Source organism: Drosophila melanogaster, chromosome 3R, assembly GCF_000001215.4.
Source record: "Drosophila melanogaster chromosome 3R".
NCBI lineage: Eukaryota > Metazoa > Arthropoda > Insecta > Diptera > Drosophilidae > Drosophila > Drosophila melanogaster.
Window position 1 is genome coordinate 5,374,999 of NT_033777.3, and position 18,395 is coordinate 5,393,393.

Sequence of the window (18,395 nt, forward strand, 5' to 3'; positions counted from 1 at the left end):
AGCACTGTCGTTTTTCCAACTGTTTTATGATCTGGTAACACTTTCCGTCGCTGCGTTTTATGCTAAAAGTAAACACATTAACTTGATAAACAATGAACCTCGCCGACGTTTGCCGTATTTGCGCCAACAAAATTATGGGCCACCAGCGAGATCGCAACATATTCATTCACATGCGGGGAAAATATTTGGGTCAACTGAAGCTAATCACGGGAGTGGAGGTAGGTCGTTATGTCAGCTTCCGACCGCGCCAACAATTGTTATTACCTGGAATTTGTTCAGCTGACAAGAAACCAGGGGCTGCCGGAGATTGTTTGCGAGCGCTGCTTCTCCGAGCTGGACCTGGCCACCAAGTTCCGCGAGCGGTGCATCTTCTCGCAAAAGTACCTGCTGGATATCATAAAGAAGACCAGTGATCAAAGCACTGTTCACGTTGAGCTTAGTTCCGAGCCGCTGGACGAGCAACTGATCGATGCGGATCAATTGGAGACGCACTACGATGACGACCAGTACGTTTGTTATCAAGGCACGAAAGAGGAACACCAAGACCTAGAGGAAATCGAGCTGGATGACGACCCCTCTGCCGCTGTGATAGCGGCAGCAGAGGCGGCAGCAGAAGCGGCGCAGCAGGAGGATCTACAGGAGCAGGAAATGGAGCGGGCCGCCAAGAGGCGCAGTAACTTCTTTATCTGCGACGAGTGTGGAACCCTGTTCCACGATGCGTTCCTGTACACCGAGCATTTAAATGGGCACCAGAACCGGCGGGATATGAACCAGTTCTTCCCCTGCCCTGAGTGCCCACAGACTTTTAACAAGAAGGCGCTTCTCAAGCAGCATCGCACCCAGGTTCATTTAATTAACCGCAGGTTCCAGTGCACCATCTGCCACGAGGCTTTCGCGTCTCTGGGCGCTAAGTTGCGGCACGACAAGTAAGGAGGCTGGGAATTGAATGCTAGCGCAGCACTATATGCAACTTCCAATTTCATTTTAGAGCCCATAAGAACGAACGACCTTATCCATGCCTAGAATGCGGAATGATCTTCAGCAGCGTTTCCGAATTGCAGAACCACTTTTCGACACACTCAAAGCAAATCCGAAAGTTCAGGTAAGCTTGTCAGCTTGCGCAGTCATATGTCTTAATATCGTATTTTTTGCGTTTAGGTGTGAGCCTTGCAACATGGATTTTATAACTCGCCGAGGCTTGGTGGCCCATACAAAAACAGCACCGCATAAGCGCCTTGCCAAATATATGCAGGATGAATTCGATTTCATCGAATTGGCAACCTAACCCTCAATTATTACCACCTTCTTTCTAAGTAAATGCTAAGGTCAAAAAAATAAATCATAATTGAGTAGTTCAGTTTACTACTTCGCTACCATAATATTCGACAATGGAGTATCGGTTCAATGTTATTTTTTTATAAGTGTATTTTTAATTTATTGAAAATAAAATTCCTTCAGTTTTACTTTCAAGTCATTTTTTATAGTTCATACTTTTAAATTAAGGAGGGAATGGAAATTTATAGCGTATTACCGTGTAACATAAACCTCTAGTCATACAATTCAAGAAAATAAAGTTTTCTTAGCGACTAAGTTTTCTTATTTTCTTCCAGCATTTTATACTAATAAAGCTTAAAGAGGCCTGAAAACCTCAGCTCCAGCAGTTTGGCGCTAATCTAATTCTCGGCCCCCCACAGGACTGCTTCAACATAAAAGAGCTTTCGAGTACGGCGCATGCGTCCTTTCAGCTGTGGCTGCCATAAGGCAGCTTCGATTGGATCTGCGTATATTTCGCAAATTCAACTGGTAGCCGCCGCACGAAGCACAGAGCCCTACGTCACGTTAGTATATACACGGAATCGGAGCAGCTGCCGCCGAAAAATCAATACCTTACCAAACTTCGACGTGGACGGTTGAAACCGCTTGGAATCGCAATATGTTGTTCCGTTCGCAAAGTAAGTCTGCTGAAGTAATATTTATAGGTGGGTGAGGTAAGAGAATAGCCCATGTTTTTCCAGGTGTGTACATGATGGTGGCGATGCTCGTGGTCGCCTTGAGTGGCTACCAGGTGCAGTCCTATAGCGCCAAGGATATTCTTGCCGATGTCTTGATGACGGATCTGCTGAATCGCATGGACAAAGACATGCAGGTGGGCTATTACGACGTGGGCAACGAGGCAGCCGCTGGCTCCAAGGACAACGTGGACCTGGTCTCCCGGTCGGAGTACGCGAGGCTGTGTGACGGCGGAAGCGACTGCATCCTGCAATCGGGCTCGGCATCGGGAGCTGCCTCCCATCCTTCGCTGCGGGATGACGAGTTTCTGCAGCACAGTTCGCTGTGGGGTCACCAGTTCATCTCCGGCGGAATGGGAGAGGGTCCCAACAGGTATCCCACTATAGTGAAGAACGACGCCGGCCTGCCTGCCTACTGCAACCCTCCTAATCCCTGCCCTGAGGGCTACGACATGGAGACGCAAGGCGGCAGCTGCATTGTCGACTTCGAAAACACGGCCATCTTCAGCCGGGAGTTCCAGGCCGCTCAGGACTGTACCTGCGACAACGAGCATATGTTCGACTGCTCGGAACAGGATAGTGCTGATGTGGGCGGCGACAAGGGTGACCTGAACTCCGCCGTGGAGCAGTACATCATGCAGATGGGCCAGGAGAACAGCCTGAACAACGTTAACAGCCTGGCTAAGAAGGCCGGATATCCTGTGATGCCCGATCCTCGGCTGGACGACGCGGTCATAAACCCGTTCCTCCAGGGCGACCGCTTGCCCATAGCCGCCAAGAAGGGCAACCTTTTATTCCACTAAGGTAACTCGCTGATAACGCGAGCATACACGACGTTTCCATATGGGTGTCTAATACTATTATCTATCATAGCTGGTTATCAATGTTGTCCCGCAAGCGATGTCTAGTAATGTTTCTACCCTTTCCCGAAAATAAAGTTATTCGTATAGTACCAGGGCTCTAAGCCGAAAATATGCGGGTATTGGTCTAAACTTGGGGTAGGGTCTCCACTACCGAAGGTGGGTTCGGATGTAGCTTATCCTTGGGATGACCCAAGTTTGATGAGAGTGAGAAATATCGAATATCTGTTTGATGCTTCTATTTATTGTTTTAAAAAGTTTTACAATCCATCAAATCATCAATGATTATTCATTTAAAAAGAACTATCCTCGATATGTCGTCGAGTGTACAAATAGGCCACTGCGGTTCAGCTCCACGTTGAGTATTTTGTGTCAGCATGCACTGGCCGCGTGTTTCGGATGATCCACGCGGGTATTGACTTAAAGATAACCTAACAAATGATAGTATAGTACATCGCATGAATGTTGCTGCCACAGTGGGCGATCAGCCACCCAATTATTGGCACACATCGACACTGGCAGTGTGATTAGCTAAGCATAATGTTCGTTCTGTTGCCATGAAGCCTTATGAACGACCTGATCCTTCTGAGCCAGAGTGTCCTGGCTCTCACTCGCGTCCCTATACATACTATACAACACAATCCTTCCTTCTGACTACAATTCTAGGTATTGGCTTAGTCTTAAGTTTAGGCAGTTGATGGAAAGAGGCGGAATTCGTTAACAAGTTACCTAGGTCTAACTTAGCTCTACGTCTAGGATGGGCGGGTCCTTCACAGGCGACCTGTGCCATTACCGCCGCCGCCGTTGGTGTTCTGGCCCCAGGAGACCTGGTGGTGCGGGTGGGGATGGGGATTCCTGGTGGTCAGCCGCAGGGAGTTGCCGTCGCCGTCCTCGTCGATCACATGCTCGTAACCCTGGTTGATAGTGCCGCCCCCATTCGAGCCGTAAATCTGCTGCAAGTGTAAGCGGACGTAACAAAATATTTCCATGAGAATACACATATTTTATGATTATAAATTGGCCTTTACCTCGGCACCACCACCGTTCACATTGAATACATCCTTGATGCTGATGCCTGCATTCGAGACACGTCCGCTTCGCTGATTCGGCAGAGCTCCATTGTTGTTAATCTACATATATGCATTAAAGAAGTTATGATCCTGTATCTAAAATTTCTCCAAAAACTTTTCTAATCTCACCGGTGCTCCAGTTGTGATTCCGTACTCGTTCTTTGCTCCCAGAGTTTGCATCGCGGACTTCCGCCTTTCGGCCATCACCGAATTCTTACGCACCTCCAGTGCCCGGATGGTCTCCGCCCGCATTGTCAGGCGGCGGGTGAGAATGGGCGTGGCCGGATTGTTCTCCGCATCGGCGGTGAGTTTCAGGAAGCGCTTCTTGAACGCCACATCCAGGGTGCCGATCTGGCGACGTGGCTGTCGCGCCTTCTCCAGATTTTGAATGGTCTTCCGCCTGGCTATGCGATCTGGCCCGGAACCGGAGTCATTGTCGTAGTCGCCATCGATTCCCTGCAGCCTCTGCAAGTTCTTGACGATCTCCACAGCATGCTAAATAATATCATAATTTTATTATTTGTATTAATGTCAATTACGGGCCACCTACCTTATCTATTAGTTGGTCCTGTGTCAGATCCTCAGACTTCTTCTTGCAGAAGTTGAGTTCAGTCGAGGCCAGGATGTGCGAAATGGTTCCAAATCGATGGAACAGCATGGCCGTGAACTGGATTATCAAAATAAGAGCAAAGAAGAATACGAACACCAATCCGATGGGCTCCAGCTGAAGGTACTCCTTGGAGATGTGCACCTATGGGGGATGAGTAATACGATTAGCGGGGCCCTGAAGGAGTTGATTTTGGGTTAGTGACACTGAACGATTTGATTGGTTGACGGTTTGGGCTTGGATAATGGCTGATCTTGATACCAGTAGTCGGTGATTGTGGCATGTTGAGGTTGAGGTTGTGGTGTGATACCATTTGGGAGGTAGGTTATATGTCGGGTTTGGTTTTATTTATATATTTATTGAACACATTGATGTCTGAGGAACAATGAACATGCTGGCCGCACCTCTGGCCCTTGTGTACAGAACTGTGATTACTCAGAGGGGGATACTTAAGTATGTTGCTTACAGTTTACCGTGTTGTCATTTTAGGGCTAACTGTTAGAACCGCGAAAATGCCAAGATGTTGTTCTGTTGTTTTTACATGATGTATTCGTATGATAAACAGCCTGAACCATTAGGATGGGGCTAACAAGGTAAACGGGAGTACCGAGAACAAAGAGCATCATTAGCTGTTTGGTGATGTGACATGTTGGACATGTTGGGTAGTAAACATTTAGAGAAAGTGAAACTGAGGAGGACAGGCAGGAAGTTAGAGGACCCGTCCGGAGGTTTTAGGGTAAGACAAATACACTATGACAGCACAGTTGTGGGTAATACTATATAACATCGAGAAAAGCTTGTGTATAAACCTCGGATGTCTCTTCGATATAGGTAATGTTGGTTTTGACGCCCAACGGCCAAATAATGTGTAGCTTGTCCTTGTTCAGTTGCAACAAGAAGACAATCAGCACGAACAGGGCGTTGGCCATGAAAAACGCAAAGACCGACTTGTTCCGCAGCTCAATCAGGTCGGAGGCAATGCGGGCCTTCATTTCGATTCAGTTTGGATTCAGTTCGATTTCAGATTCAGATCGTGGCGCCAAAGAAAGAATTATACCGAAAAAAGAGTAGTGTTAGTTTGGCGTGAAAGCAGCAATTACCTCCTGGGTGGACTCGTCGTAGGTGATGTTCGTCCGCACTCCGAAGGGCCACTTCACGTGGATGTTGTCCTTGTTCAGCTGCAGCAGGAACACGATCAGCACGAACAGTGCATTGATCATGAAGAACGCGAACACCGACGAGTCGCGCAGCTCCTTCAGATCTTTGGCTATGCGGGCCTACAAGAGCGTTATCCGATCCGGCGATAGGGGTTAAGTTATGTTCGGTTCGGTATTTTCGGGATGAGGGCTTTTCCGGGGAAAATACTCACAGCGAACCATAAGGCTGGCTTCGGCGGGCCGAAGTTTAAATACTCTACCATACTACACATCTATATGGATCTATTGTAGTAGACTAGATCTAGAAAGTGTTTATTATCTTAAAACTAGGTTTTTAATAGACACTTTCTCTCCGAAAGTGGGCATCAATCTAACTCAATCTAATTTGAATCAATTTTTGAACAAGCTTTTAAGCAAATTTAAGCCATATTCAGTAAGGTAGATTTGTGATCTGGATAATTGATAAATTTATCCAAATTATCTTACTGAGCTATGCTATCTTTGACGTTACTGAACGAGGTTGGAGAACTGCATATAGCTTAAGATATTATATACTTTAAACATGAGTTAACACCAAAGAATATTAAGTTTAAGATTAATAGCATATGGGTGTATATTACCTGCTCCACGGGATCATTGTCGATGGGATAGAGATACTGGTCGATGAGATCCTTCCAGAACTGGATCTCGGTGCTGGAGAGAAAATCGACCTCGCCCTTGCGTACATCGGGGTCCTCGATCCAGTAGGGATTGGTTAGAAAGTCTCGCTCCTGCTTTGGTTCCGCCGAAGTGTCTGAGTCCGACTCGTCCGATTCATCGCCAGACTTCTCCGCCACCGAGGTCAGCAGGTGGTGATCCTTGGAGCCACTGGATGTGGTTCTCCTCCTGCCATGTCGGGAGGCATGGTGACCATGGGGATCCACAGCACTCTCGATGGTGTCCATTCGATGTTTGATCGTGTCCAGCGATTCGGCGATGGAGGTCAGCTGCTGCTTCTCGTCGGATGTTTTTCCGTGGGTGCAGAATATGCAGCGGAAGAGTCCAGCGAGAGAGAACTCCACGGAGCCCTCCTCGTCGCCATTGTCCCCGATTCCACTCTGAAGGAAGCTCAGCATGCTCTTCTGCTTCACCCTCTTTTTGGCCTCCTCGGCGGCCTTCTTCTCCGCCTCCAGTTCTTTCTTGGTCTTCTTAGCCACCACCTCGCGGGTGCCCCAGGAGACGACGTTTAGGTTGATGATAGAGTACAAGATGAGCAGCAGGTACATGGACGGGATGGACAGCAAATAGATTAGGCCGCATGTAATGCACCAGAACTCTTGTGGATGCAAACATGCGGCTATGAAGAATGAGCCCACCATGGATATCAGGAAAATGGCCGAAGGGGAGCCTATTCCGTCCTCTCCCAACTGCAAGGCCGTACCCACAATCACCGCCATCATGATCAGGGCATATGCCGTCGAAAGGACTTGGGCCACGAACAACTGGATGTTCGACTTACAGGTGAAGCAGATAAACATGAAGGCCAGGATCGGCACGATGTTGTAGTGGAAGGAGGTCCAGTTGTCAATGCGAAAGGCTGCCACGAATGCACCCACCAACATAAGGAAAATGGTTCCGGGTCCCAGGATGGTGCCGCCCATCAACATCATCTGGTAGAAGATGTACAGAAGCGAAATGTTGTCATTGATCTTGATCGTGCGCTTCGCATCCGCCAGAAGATCCATGATGTTGGCTATGGTCGAGGGCACCCATCTGCGCCGCTGGTTGTAGAACTCATTGAATCCCTCGGGGCAGTGGGTGTACGCATCACTGGCAGCCGAGTACTCCACGCGGTATCCCCTCTGGAGGAGCAATGTGCACAGCCAACGATCCTCGCCCTGATCGTACTGCACGTAGTGACGAGCCTCATCCGACCGTGTCGTGTATTTCTTCATCACATTGTCATCCATGAGGGCCTTGCCCCTGAACAGGGAGAAGCATCCAGGTGAACAGAGCACGCAGCCAATCATGTGCTCCGTGGCCTTTTGCAGCCAATGGCCGATGGCGTATTCGAAAAGTTGGTACCACACCATGGGTCCCGATCCCACGGGATGAATGCGACCGCAGGCAGCACCCAGGTTCTTGTTCTTCTTCATCAGATCCACCAGTAGAGTCACCGCATTCGGCTTGAAGTCAATATCTCCGTCCAGGGTCAAAAGGTAGGTGTTCTCCGCAATTGCATCCTTGCGATCCACCGAAATGGGCAGCTCCATTAGACGATGTCCCAGCAGGTAATACATGTACATGACCTGAGACCAACGCTTCCTGTGACGAATGCGGTCCTTGTCCTTTAAGTGCGTAATGAATTTGGTCTTCCCTGGAAGGGTCCACACCAGGCGGCCTCCGTACGGAGTGGGATACTTCTTGGGCGGACGCAGTCTGATCGTGGTCTGATGGATCTCGGAGGCAGCCTCGTCCATGGTGGCTATCAAGAGCTTGACGAATCGATTGCACTGGATATCATCGTCGCTGTGATCGGAGATTTCGAAGGCGTCATCGAAGAAGATGTGGGCTGAAAAGGGAGTTGTGATTGTGGGCGCTCTAAATGGATAATCTATCTTACTCACTCTCAAATTCATAATAGTCCGGATCGAGAACCCTCAGATACTTTTGAGCCACGCGACGAGCACACTGGTCCTCGTCCATTCGCATGATGCTCTTCAAGAACTCTATCATCTCGTCCTTCGTCTCATGCCACATGGTCGCGCAGGAGTAGATTCGTGTGATGTTGTCGGAGGACTTAATCGATGGCTTGTTGGGTGCCGAGGAGCGATCCGTGTGCACAGAAATGGTCTCGTAGTACTCATCGCCCTTTTCCTTTTCGATCTCCGAGAGATCCTGTAAACGGGATGTTAAGTGTCTTTCAAGATACCTTGTCGAATACTTACCTCTGTTTTCACATCTGCCTGGTCATCGCGCCTTCGGTTGAGGGCCATCGACTGATCGATCAGTAGAGAGGAGTACATGGGCTGGACAAACAACTTCTCGGTGGTGGCCAGACGCTCGCACTTCGGAGTCCAGATGTGCAGTGCTATCCAGGTCTGACTGAGGAGCCAAAGGATCCAGGCCCACGCCATTTGCTCGGTGACAAAGTTGTTGAACCGGAAGTTCGAGGGGCTCGTGAAGAACAGATAGTCCGGAATGGTGTCATGGAAGAAGCAGGGATCGTCGATCCGGATTCCACAGGCTGCGATCAGGAACGTAACAGAGAGCGGAACAGTTAGACTGACGGGAAACGCGTAGCTGAATCCCTGGATGAGGATCTTGCAGGCGAACTTTCCGAAGATGTAGCACAAGTAGGCGCCGAAAATCTGTAGAAGCAGTACATACACCACCGTATTGTAGGCGGCATCCACATCCACGGTGTCAATGTTGGCCGATTCCAGGGTATCTGGAAGCACACCGCCCAGTCCCGCTGGCAGTTCGTAGACTATGATCTTGTGGGGTCCAAAGGCATCTCCGTACATGGCAAACAGATTGCCGGGTTCCTCGCCTTGCGCCCAGTAGATGAGCAGTGTGACGGTGAAGAAAAGCAGGATCTTCCAGATGGATAGGAATATGTGGCAGAAGTAGCGAGTGTACTTCATCTCCTCCTTGATGCGACCCAGGGCTCGAACCAGGCCGAGCGGGGACTGTGGCGACACGTAATTCTCCCACCAGCCGCACGAGATCATGACACAGGCCACCGGGATGACCCACAGCTCACGGCGGTTCTCCAGCAGCGGCCAGATCACCAGGCCCGTCACCTGGGCCGCCACCGCCGCCAGATCGATGATCACCTTTACAAAGCGCTTGCCCTCCTTGGAGGTGCGCGATAGAAGGCCGAAGATGCCCGGCACGACGCACAGGCAGTTGGTTAGCATGGCGCCCTGGATGGCGTCGATCTGGGGCAGAACCACGAACATCAGCAGCGCCATGCCCACGGCACTCAAGCTCTCCATCAGCCAGACGAAGAGGAAGTGGCCCGTCTTCGGCACCTTAAAGGTCTTGAAGAAGCAGATGCGGGCGGATCGGATCAAGGCTCCGATCTCGGGAAGGGCATATGCTATGAGCAGAGCCCAGATCCAGGCCACTCGCTCCTCCTCCGGAAGTCGGACTACGAAGCTTTTGTCCCGACCCTTGGAAAAATGCATAAAAAAGTAAGTGTTATCTTCAGTTTCTGATAGATACTTGGTTAGATGGGCGTGGTGCTCTTACCAAGTCTTTGTTGCAGTACTCCATCTTCTTATCCTTGCGCACCTGCGAAGTCATGAAGAGCATTGTGCCCTTGGCGATGACGCCACCGGTTAAAACTATTATAAACGTAATCACATAGGCGAAGATCTTCAAGATCTTCACGGTTAATTCTAAGCATTCCTGGTTCGCCGTCGATCCGGTCTCAATTTTGATTGGCGGATCCCGGAAAACATCCCAACCCTTCGTCTCTTGTATGGTGCGTTGGCTGCAAATTGCGTGAGGTTTCATTAAGCTGTGTATGATGGACTTGTAGGACTAATTCACCCATTTCAAAATTTTCTGTTAGTAATTAGAACTACGAATGGCTTTGGCTACAAACCGATCTATTCAAAAACCAAATGCTCAAATTGGCAGTAAAGATTTAAGAAGAATTATAAATTGAAACAATGATATGTAGGAAATAAAAGAAATCTTGAATAACATTAAAATAAAAACGTTGTACTAAGTAACCCGATCAGATCATATGGTACTGCATTTGCATTGCTCACTCGACTGGATGATCTCGACTTCCGGCACTTTATAGACCCGACTCCGCCTCGAACCGAACCAAAAGTGATTGTGAGGCAATAGCGGTCGCACCTGGTTTAATGACAGCTTTCTGGCTGATACGCGCTCGTTTTGGTTGTCTTTAGAGGTAGTTGGCCACCGCACCACTCCTATTCCGAAATACTTGATCCGGGAAAGAGACCTACCTGCCGCCGTAAATGTCGTGGGTGAGGGGCGAGCTCTCGTCGTCGGTAAAGTTGTTGTCATCGCTGTCGACGTGCTCCCCAGCGGTTCCCGCTCCTGGTCCTTGGCCCGGAGGGGCCATCGGGCGATGCCGCATCGCAGACATCTCCCACGGTTGGTGCTAGCGCCAATCCTGGAGTGGGTGGCCAATGATCGGCTGCAAAGAGTCGGCGAAGTGAAGAGAGGTAAGTAAGTAAGCCCAGGTTGCGATTGTTCGATAAGCCGGTTTTAATGGACCAGCTATTTATGGCCATGGAACTCGGCTCCCAAGGACAGGCGTCCTTTGACTTCGCCCTTAGACCGGTTTGAGTGTATACCTCCAAATCACGAGATGCACCTTGAACACTTATTTTACATGACTGCTGAAAGAATTCGATGATTTCGAAACATCTCGTTCCCAACTAAAACTGAAGGGATAGCGCTAATTTGAAAATGGACCACTTATATATTTCTTTTCAGTGTAGACTGATTTTAGTGACTCATGGCTTGGGCATATCTGCGATTAAATTTACATGATCGCACGGCTTCGTGCGCCTCTGGATTTCCCCCATCAACTTTTCACTTTCACTTCTGTAACTTTTTGAATAACATGGAGTTATTTAAGAAATGGCTGGAGCTCCGCAAGTCGCATGCTCCACCCGAGACTCGGATTCGCCTCACTTGCTCCACATGTGGCACGGAACTGAGACTGATGTGGCCTGGGTCTTCTCTTTTTATGGTAATTAGCTAAGATTACTTTGAATTGCCGTCGCAATCACATCATATTGTTCTGCCAATGGAGGCCTTGTACCAGATTCCCGTCCGATCGCAATATTTATGGTTAGAGGTAAATCGGAGAGTTACTCAGTTGGTATATTGGAGGCGATAGAAAGATTTAGTTGCAGGGAAACCCAATGTTATTTATTTAATGATGAAAATCAACCTAACTGTTCGGTTGTAGAAACTTAAAGAAAAACAAGAGAATCGAGTTCCTCCAATATCAGATAGCCCTTACTCAGTTTGTGGGGGAGTGCTAGGGGGAAATTTCCATGTTCTTTTGGCATATTTAAATTAGCAAGACAAAATAAGTTGGATTTTAAAATTCGACTATATCCGGAAAATCGTAAAAAACGTCAGAAGAACTCGGCGACACTTGAGCAGATACATCGTTGTTGACCGACACTAATCGGTTTTGGTTGCCCGGAGAAGGTTTTTCAATTTGGTGAGGTTCAGGATAGGATTTAAAGGTTTCCTGCAATCTGAGTCGCTTGCCCACAATGGCCCCTGCGATCGACCCCTTGGGCAGGGATCCTCCACTTTGTCTTTGCCTCCTTCGAATATCATGCTCGTTCTTGCGGCTCGTGGTTTTTTTTGGAGCTTTGTCGTTCTCGAGAGGATTGCTCTTTTGTAATTTGCTGGACCTGCTGGGCTGGACCCCCACGAGCTGCGCGGCAAGGGGATGACACCGTTTAAAGCGGGTGTCCAGACTGAGATTCACCACCAAGGCGGATCGCTCCGCCTCGTACTTCTGAAGCAGGGCCTCCATGTGCCGGATGAGCTGCCGCTCAACCGGATTTACGGACCGCTTGGAGATAGCCTTCTGTAGCCGCTTTGTGATCGCCACCTCCGACATGAAGCACTTGACGAGGCGCTTTATCAGCGTGTTGAATTGCTGGTCGCTAATGGGACGACGATCGGCCTGGACCACCCGGAATGTGGCGTTCTCCACCTGATCCGGATCGGTCTGACCCCTCATCATCAGTGGCGGCAGCTGGACGCCCCGATTGCTGGACAGCTGGGAGCTGCTCAGCTGGGTGACCTCGAAGGTGGGTGCTACTGCTTGTGTCCTCTTCGCAGTGCCACCAGCCATGGATTTTTTGGATAGAGTGGCTGAATTCCCGGCTTGCATGATGTATCAGTGAAATTTGGAGCCTCTTATTGCATTGCTGGCTACACGGAATCTAAACAGTTGACTTGACAAATTTTACAAAGTTGAAAGTCTGACGGAAGGAAACCAGAAAGAAGACTAACGCAAAGATATCCTCTGTGATTTATATTTTTATGAGGATACTCTGTATTATAATGTAAATATTGTGTTTTGAAGGTTATAGAAGTGGACAGTAAAGTATTTTATAGGCAATGTAATAAAAATTCAATTTTGTATTAAACCCTCTGGCCAATCAACGCTAGTGTGTTTGTAGCAATCAAATTGAAGTTGAATAAAGATAGTGCTTGTAGATTGATATTAATTAAATGTTGGGACAGCTTGGAAAAAGGCTGATTTTGAGATTTAGTAATGTAATTTCCAAATCACATACAGCAGCTGATTTGGGATGCTGTGTACTACATGTGGTCCTTGTGGAGGATTCTGCGCACAAGGATTCCAGGAACGCACAATTTTGAAGCTTATGCCGGCAAGGGTGGTTTTTACTGCCACATCCTGGGAGGTGGAGGTGTCAGGATGCGAAAGTGTGGTGAAAGTATGTCCTGGGAGTACCCATTTTGAGCTTTATAGGGCAGGGACAAACGGGACGTTTCAACCGGACCGTGTGGCCTAAAGGATAAGGCGTCGGACTTCGAATCCGAAGATTGCAGGTTCGAGTCCTGTCACGGTCGATTTAACGGCTGAATGCATTTTTTGCACCGACTGGCTTGTTTAAACTTCTCTAGTTACTACCCTCGTATGGTTTGCGTACTCAGAAACTCATCTTGTTTGTTTTGAAACACAATAAAAACCAGTTTCTTTCGACTCTGTGGCAACGCAAAATGCAAAATCAATTAGGTATGGAAAAAAAGACAACTGAGCAACCGAAAACCGATTGGATCGACCACTGGTAATGAATATCCAGCAGATATCTCGTCTTCTCCAGTGCTTCTAAATATCAAATGTCCACTATAAGTTATTTTTTGAGCCAGTAAAACTTGTGAATTAGCTCTAATACGTGCCATTCATTCCGTAAGCTGAGTTTTTTGGTTGAAGCTGAGCAATACAGTGGCTTGAATGTTAGTTAAACGTATCAGTTTAGATATATGCTTGTCAATATATGTATATTAATTTCTCCTAATGAACATGTTTTTTTAAAACATCTTGGGGCGTGGATAAAAGACCGTTTCATTAAGTTTTTTTTCTGGCTGATTTAGCTTAGAAAACTTAAAACTTAAAAACAACATTTCTCATTCGAGATTAGCAAATGTAATTTATCAGAAACTTGTCTAATTATCCAGCTTTATATGATGAATGATGGCGTCCATTCAGTTCAAAAAGAGCAAGCCTATAAGTCGAGTCGAAATAAATATGTGTGTAAGTCCCCGAAAGACTTTGAACCTAGTTGACCCTAGACAGCCTCAACATTGGAGTACTTTTACCCACACACGAAACGTGCTCCCCATACCAATTATGACCCAAGTGGAGGAACATACGAATTACCAATCCCAATCCCATTAGGCATTCAAGTTGAGTCCACGCATAGGGCCAGAAGATCGGGCGCAGAAAGGATTACTGAGTTTCAGAGCCGCGGAGAAGTAGACATTCTCGTATATTCTCGTTTGCTGCCACAGATCTCCGATAGCCAACCGGTCGGACAGGAAGGCAAACTGGAGCGGGCCAACTGGAGGTCTTGGGGGCGTGGAACCGACTTTTTTTGTGCTGCCCACCGAAGTAGACAATGGGACACAGCTGCAGGCGCTGGGCGATTTAATAATTTTTGTCTGTTGTAATAACCACATTAGCGACTGTTGGCGTACGCGGTATGGAATGGAGGGTTTGTAATGGTGGGCGGCGGGAGAGAAGCGAAGTGAGTGCCTATTGGACGAAACGTCAAAGGCACTACAGGCGGAAAAATAATTTTAAAATATTTAATCGCTTCACCAACATTTGGCATTCCATAGAAAAGAGGTAAAGCTGAAATTCACTGATAGAGAAAACGTAGAAAATGCCAAGATTTCAAATTTAATAAAACTATTTTCACTATGATTAACAATTATGTGAATGTGATTAACAATTTGTGGCTTAAAAGATGTGTGAAGTAAACGTAGTATCCAATCTATTCTATCTTTTTCAAATATATTTTTAAAATATTCCATTCTTTTTCCAGTGTTTCGTTCTACTTGTGTATCTTTGATCCTGTCATCAAAGTCATATACATAGGTCTATAAGGCTTCAAGGGTATGCCTAAATCCATCAAACAACAAAGGATTGAAGGGAAATATATGCTCTGCGAATGAATTAAATATTCACTTTTTAGGAGATACGTAAACTAATTTTTCTGTGCACATATAAGGCTATGTATGCGTTTAAATGTTTTGGCTTTGCGGCTCAGCTTAGTCAGAAGCCACCATAGAAGGCGAACAATTAAAAGCTGCGCTGCGCGGAAAGGTAGCCAGAAAGACAGAAGCAAAAAAAAGTGAAAGTCAGATACTTGTAAAAATGTTATAGAAATAAGCGAACACAATCTATGCGATACTGGTGCTCAGATACCGGAGTGTTTCATATACACAAGCCCGAGTTGCTGCTGCTTGGAGTGGCGCACAAATTGATTGCTACACTTAAGCCATCTAGTCAAAACGGGAACGCGGCAACCGAAGCGGCCACGCCAACCAGCTGCCTACTGCTATTGCCGATCGCCGATCGCTGGTTGCTAGTTGCTGATTGCTGATTGCCGATGGCCGGACAACCAGTTTTCGGCGGACAACAGGAAAGCCAGCGAACTGCGGCCAAGAAATATGCGCCAATATGACTGAAATAGTAGCCATTATGCGAAAAATTGCATGCGAAGCAAGCCGGAACGAACGGCGGGTGAATTGGTGGTGACATGGACAAGACGGGGCAAGTTTTGGAGTGGCGATCCGGGGAGGGACAACCATGGGTGTGTGGGTTCAATGCGCAGTGGTCAGCTGGCTGGGGTTGGCTCAAGTCAACTTACTCAAACCATCGATTTATGCTTGCCACGACAGAGAGCCACAATTGCTTGAAGGTTGCCTGCAATCCGATTGCAGGAATACCAGTTGCTATCGATCCGGGTGATTCATGGCTGCGCATGCCAGACGATCCATCTTGGAGGTGCACCTAGCAGCTAGCACCCAGCTCGAAAGATCGCCAATCGAGCTTGGGAGAGCTTACTCCGTCGATTTGAGCACTGGATAATTTGTAAAGTTTTGGTTATCACATTTTCATTGTTTAACAATTTGCACTTAACATTGAGCCGATAATAAATGCTAAGTTTGAATGATAAAACATTCGAAACTATTGAAAATTTGAAGTTTCAAATATTTTTCAACAAACAGTCAATATTTCTTTAGAGGATTAGTTAAATCATCACATTTCAGATACATACATTTATTTATTTTTGTATATATGTATATATATTTTTGGTCAGCTCATTTAATTTACAGTTCTTTCACCGTTTGGTATCCTGTTTGTCTGCAAACTGTTTTACCGTTGCATTCTTGCAAATATAAAAAACTTTTTCGACTTGAAGTGAATCACTCGGATTTCGGTAAATTATTTTCTACCCAACTTTACCGTAACCAAACAAAAGGCGTTCAGTTGCAGAAAACTTGACTATTTTTTCAATAATGATGCTCAAGATTGAATCGTGGTATTTTGATTGTGGGAAATGAGTCACAAAAGAGCTTAATATTTGGATTTTACGTAATGAGTGAGTTGAATCGGAACTGGCACTTCATTTTTGGGTTTTTCTTTTTTTTTTTTTGGTTTCCCTTCAGACCTGCGAATGATTTGTCTTTTGTTCGGGCTTTAATTTGAGCGACCATTGATGGGTTTATTTTGGGTTTTGGAAGACTTATTCATTCATCGATGAGTTGTCATGTTTAATGACACACTTATTTTGGTCATAAGCACTTTGAAACTTGGAATTTAAAGGCATTTAAGGCATGTTAAAGAAAAGTTATAGCCCGCTCAATGCAAAAACGTTCTTTCAAAGATTTAAGACTAGTTTTTTAAAAACAGTTCGATCAAACCGCTTTGGCATTGACTTTGAAGTTGTTGGTCTGGCGTACCTCTGCAATTGAATACTCCAAACAACAGTTACCTGCTACATCAAATCAACATTGACTATTTGCTAAGCCTTTTGTTTGGCAACGCGCCAGTGGAAGAATGTGAGCGAAATTCAAATGACCAAGCTGCGGGAGAAAAATCGAGAGAAGAGACCTCGAGACTGGAGCCTTGAAGACAGAATCTCAAAGCCTGAGTGCATCTCGCTGGAAATGCCAAGCGGATGAGTAGACGTACTCGGCTGAGCCAGGTGAAAACCCTCGCTAGGTGACCTTTCCCGCAGGTAATTCCCTGTGAAAGCCTCCAAAAACCATTGCGCAGCCCAGAAATCTTGGCACTGACTCTCCTCTGCTGACTAATTTAATCATAATTTATAGAACAAGTTGCTGAATTTTGGGTGTGTTGCTTTATTTCGGCGAACGGGTTTTCGAATCCGCAAACAACGCAAATTGTTTCCAGCTCCGCCAAAATGCTAAGTAGCCAGATTTGATGCAGCCTGTAAAAAGCAAAAGTGTTGCTAATAAAACCCGTTAGTAGCAGAAGCAGCCGCAGAAGAAGAAAAAAATGAAAAGCGAGAGGCTGGCAGCGGAATAGAAAGAGATCCGTAACTTTCACATGCATATACATACATATGTATGTATGTATGGCTTTGAACGAGTGTGCTTTTGTGGTATGAGAATTATACCGTTGCTTTCTTGCGATCGGATGACGGCGATGAAATGGCACAATGGAAAAGTCAACCCAATGGGCGATTGTCTTCCGCAGAAGGCGAGAGTGAGCCACTTGGCCAGGTGAAGGTATCTACGATTTTTTTGGCTATAAGAACAGTAGAGTTCCACACAGAGGCACTTTTCACACGCGGATTAGGGACTTGGCCAACTTCCTTTCTCTTCCTTTTCTGCTAGCGGATTCGCCTGCGTGGCCCACTGCTTTGACAACTTCATTTCATATTTGATTTCTTTTCATTAACTTTTTCTCTTTGCCCGTGTGTTGGTAGTTGTTTCTGTTGCTGCACTAAACTTTTGGCCCAAACACACAAACACGCTCGCATTTGCCCACACACAGACACACACGCATGCGCGCACGTACCGTTTTTTAAGACGTTTCTCTCTCTTTTTCGCTGCCGTCCGCGCAGCTCTTTTCGGGTTCGTTGTCTTCGCTAAACTGAATTGAAGTCTTTCGTTTTTGCCACTGGAAGCGACCGCTGCCGACTTCGCAGTCGCTGCGCTGCCGCTGGAAGTGAATTTTTATGAGCGCTTTAGCTTGTTATTCTGTTTTTGTCACCAAAGCCGCCTGTTTTTTCCCGTTTCGGTAGCGGGTTCTCGAAATAATTGCGCATTTGCTAGTGAATATCCTTTCTCTTAAACAGAAGAGAAAGTTTTCCTAGAAATTAAATGCTTTATTGCAAAATCTCAAACGGAAAATGGATATTTATAAATTTGATTTAACATTTCTATGATACATACAATTTTAAATATTTCGATTCAATAATGTTATTTCCTCGAGTTATCAACAACTTTTTCTGCAGTTTATACACTCCTTCCCACACTGCATGTCTGTTGGATTTTAGTTTGCATGCCTTTATTTCGTTTATTTTTGCGACAACTTTGCTCGAGGTCGTCTTGTTTTACCTCTTAGCCGCTTTCTGCAGGCGTATTTTATTAAAGCTACTCCTATATATATTCCGATCAAAGAG

The 18,395-nt window shown here is 46.5% G+C and overlaps 4 protein-coding genes and 1 non-coding gene across 8 annotated transcripts; 3 read left to right on the forward strand and 2 right to left on the reverse strand.

Annotated features, from left to right (window-relative positions):
- The first annotated feature begins 23 nt into the window (after window positions 1-23).
- Window positions 24-1,462, forward strand: CG14667 (uncharacterized protein). Its single transcript, NM_001014607.2, has 4 exons — window positions 24-218; window positions 280-926; window positions 989-1,102; window positions 1,159-1,462. Exons 1-4 carry the CDS (start codon window positions 93-95, stop codon window positions 1,283-1,285), a joined length of 1,014 nt encoding a protein of 337 aa, NP_001014607.1. The 5' UTR covers window positions 24-92; the 3' UTR covers window positions 1,286-1,462.
- A 319-nt stretch (window positions 1,463-1,781) lies between these two features.
- On the forward strand, window positions 1,782-2,977 carry 7B2. Of its 2 annotated transcripts, none has more exons than NM_001014608.2 (2): window positions 1,782-1,952; window positions 2,001-2,977. In NM_001014608.2, the coding sequence occupies exons 1-2, from the start codon at window positions 1,934-1,936 to the stop codon at window positions 2,810-2,812; spliced, it is 831 nt and encodes a 276-aa protein (NP_001014608.1). In that variant the 5' UTR covers window positions 1,782-1,933; the 3' UTR covers window positions 2,813-2,977. The 2 variants fall into 2 exon arrangements, with proteins under 2 accessions (NP_001014608.1, NP_620471.3); NM_138986.4 differs by having other exon boundaries at window positions 2,016-2,977.
- A 117-nt stretch (window positions 2,978-3,094) lies between these two features.
- On the reverse strand, window positions 3,095-17,868 carry kkv (krotzkopf verkehrt). Of its 3 annotated transcripts, NM_079509.3 has the most exons (12): window positions 17,789-17,868; window positions 10,671-10,864; window positions 9,940-10,183; window positions 8,631-9,860; window positions 8,310-8,580; window positions 6,324-8,254; window positions 5,647-5,823; window positions 4,490-4,690; window positions 4,069-4,434; window positions 3,898-3,999; window positions 3,599-3,822; window positions 3,095-3,531 (listed from the first exon to the last, which is right to left on the reverse strand). In NM_079509.3, exons 2-11 carry the CDS (start codon window positions 10,811-10,813, stop codon window positions 3,640-3,642), a joined length of 4,848 nt encoding a protein of 1,615 aa, NP_524233.1. In that variant the 5' UTR covers window positions 10,814-10,864; window positions 17,789-17,868; the 3' UTR covers window positions 3,095-3,531; window positions 3,599-3,639. The 3 variants fall into 3 exon arrangements, with proteins under 3 accessions (NP_524233.1, NP_730928.2, NP_996152.1); NM_169052.3 differs by lacking the exon at window positions 5,647-5,823 and adding an exon at window positions 5,356-5,532 and having other exon boundaries at window positions 3,095-3,822; NM_206430.3 differs by having other exon boundaries at window positions 3,095-3,822.
- Window positions 11,719-12,666, reverse strand: CG14668 (uncharacterized protein). The gene has a single exon (NM_141276.2). The coding sequence runs from the start codon at window positions 12,593-12,595 to the stop codon at window positions 11,783-11,785; it is 813 nt and encodes a 270-aa protein (NP_649533.1). The 5' UTR covers window positions 12,596-12,666; the 3' UTR covers window positions 11,719-11,782.
- tRNA:Arg-TCG-4-1 (transfer RNA:Arginine-TCG 4-1) lies at window positions 13,230-13,302 on the forward strand. The gene has a single exon. It is a non-coding gene; the product is annotated as a tRNA-Arg (tRNA).
- Window positions 17,869-18,395: the final 527 nt, after the last annotated feature.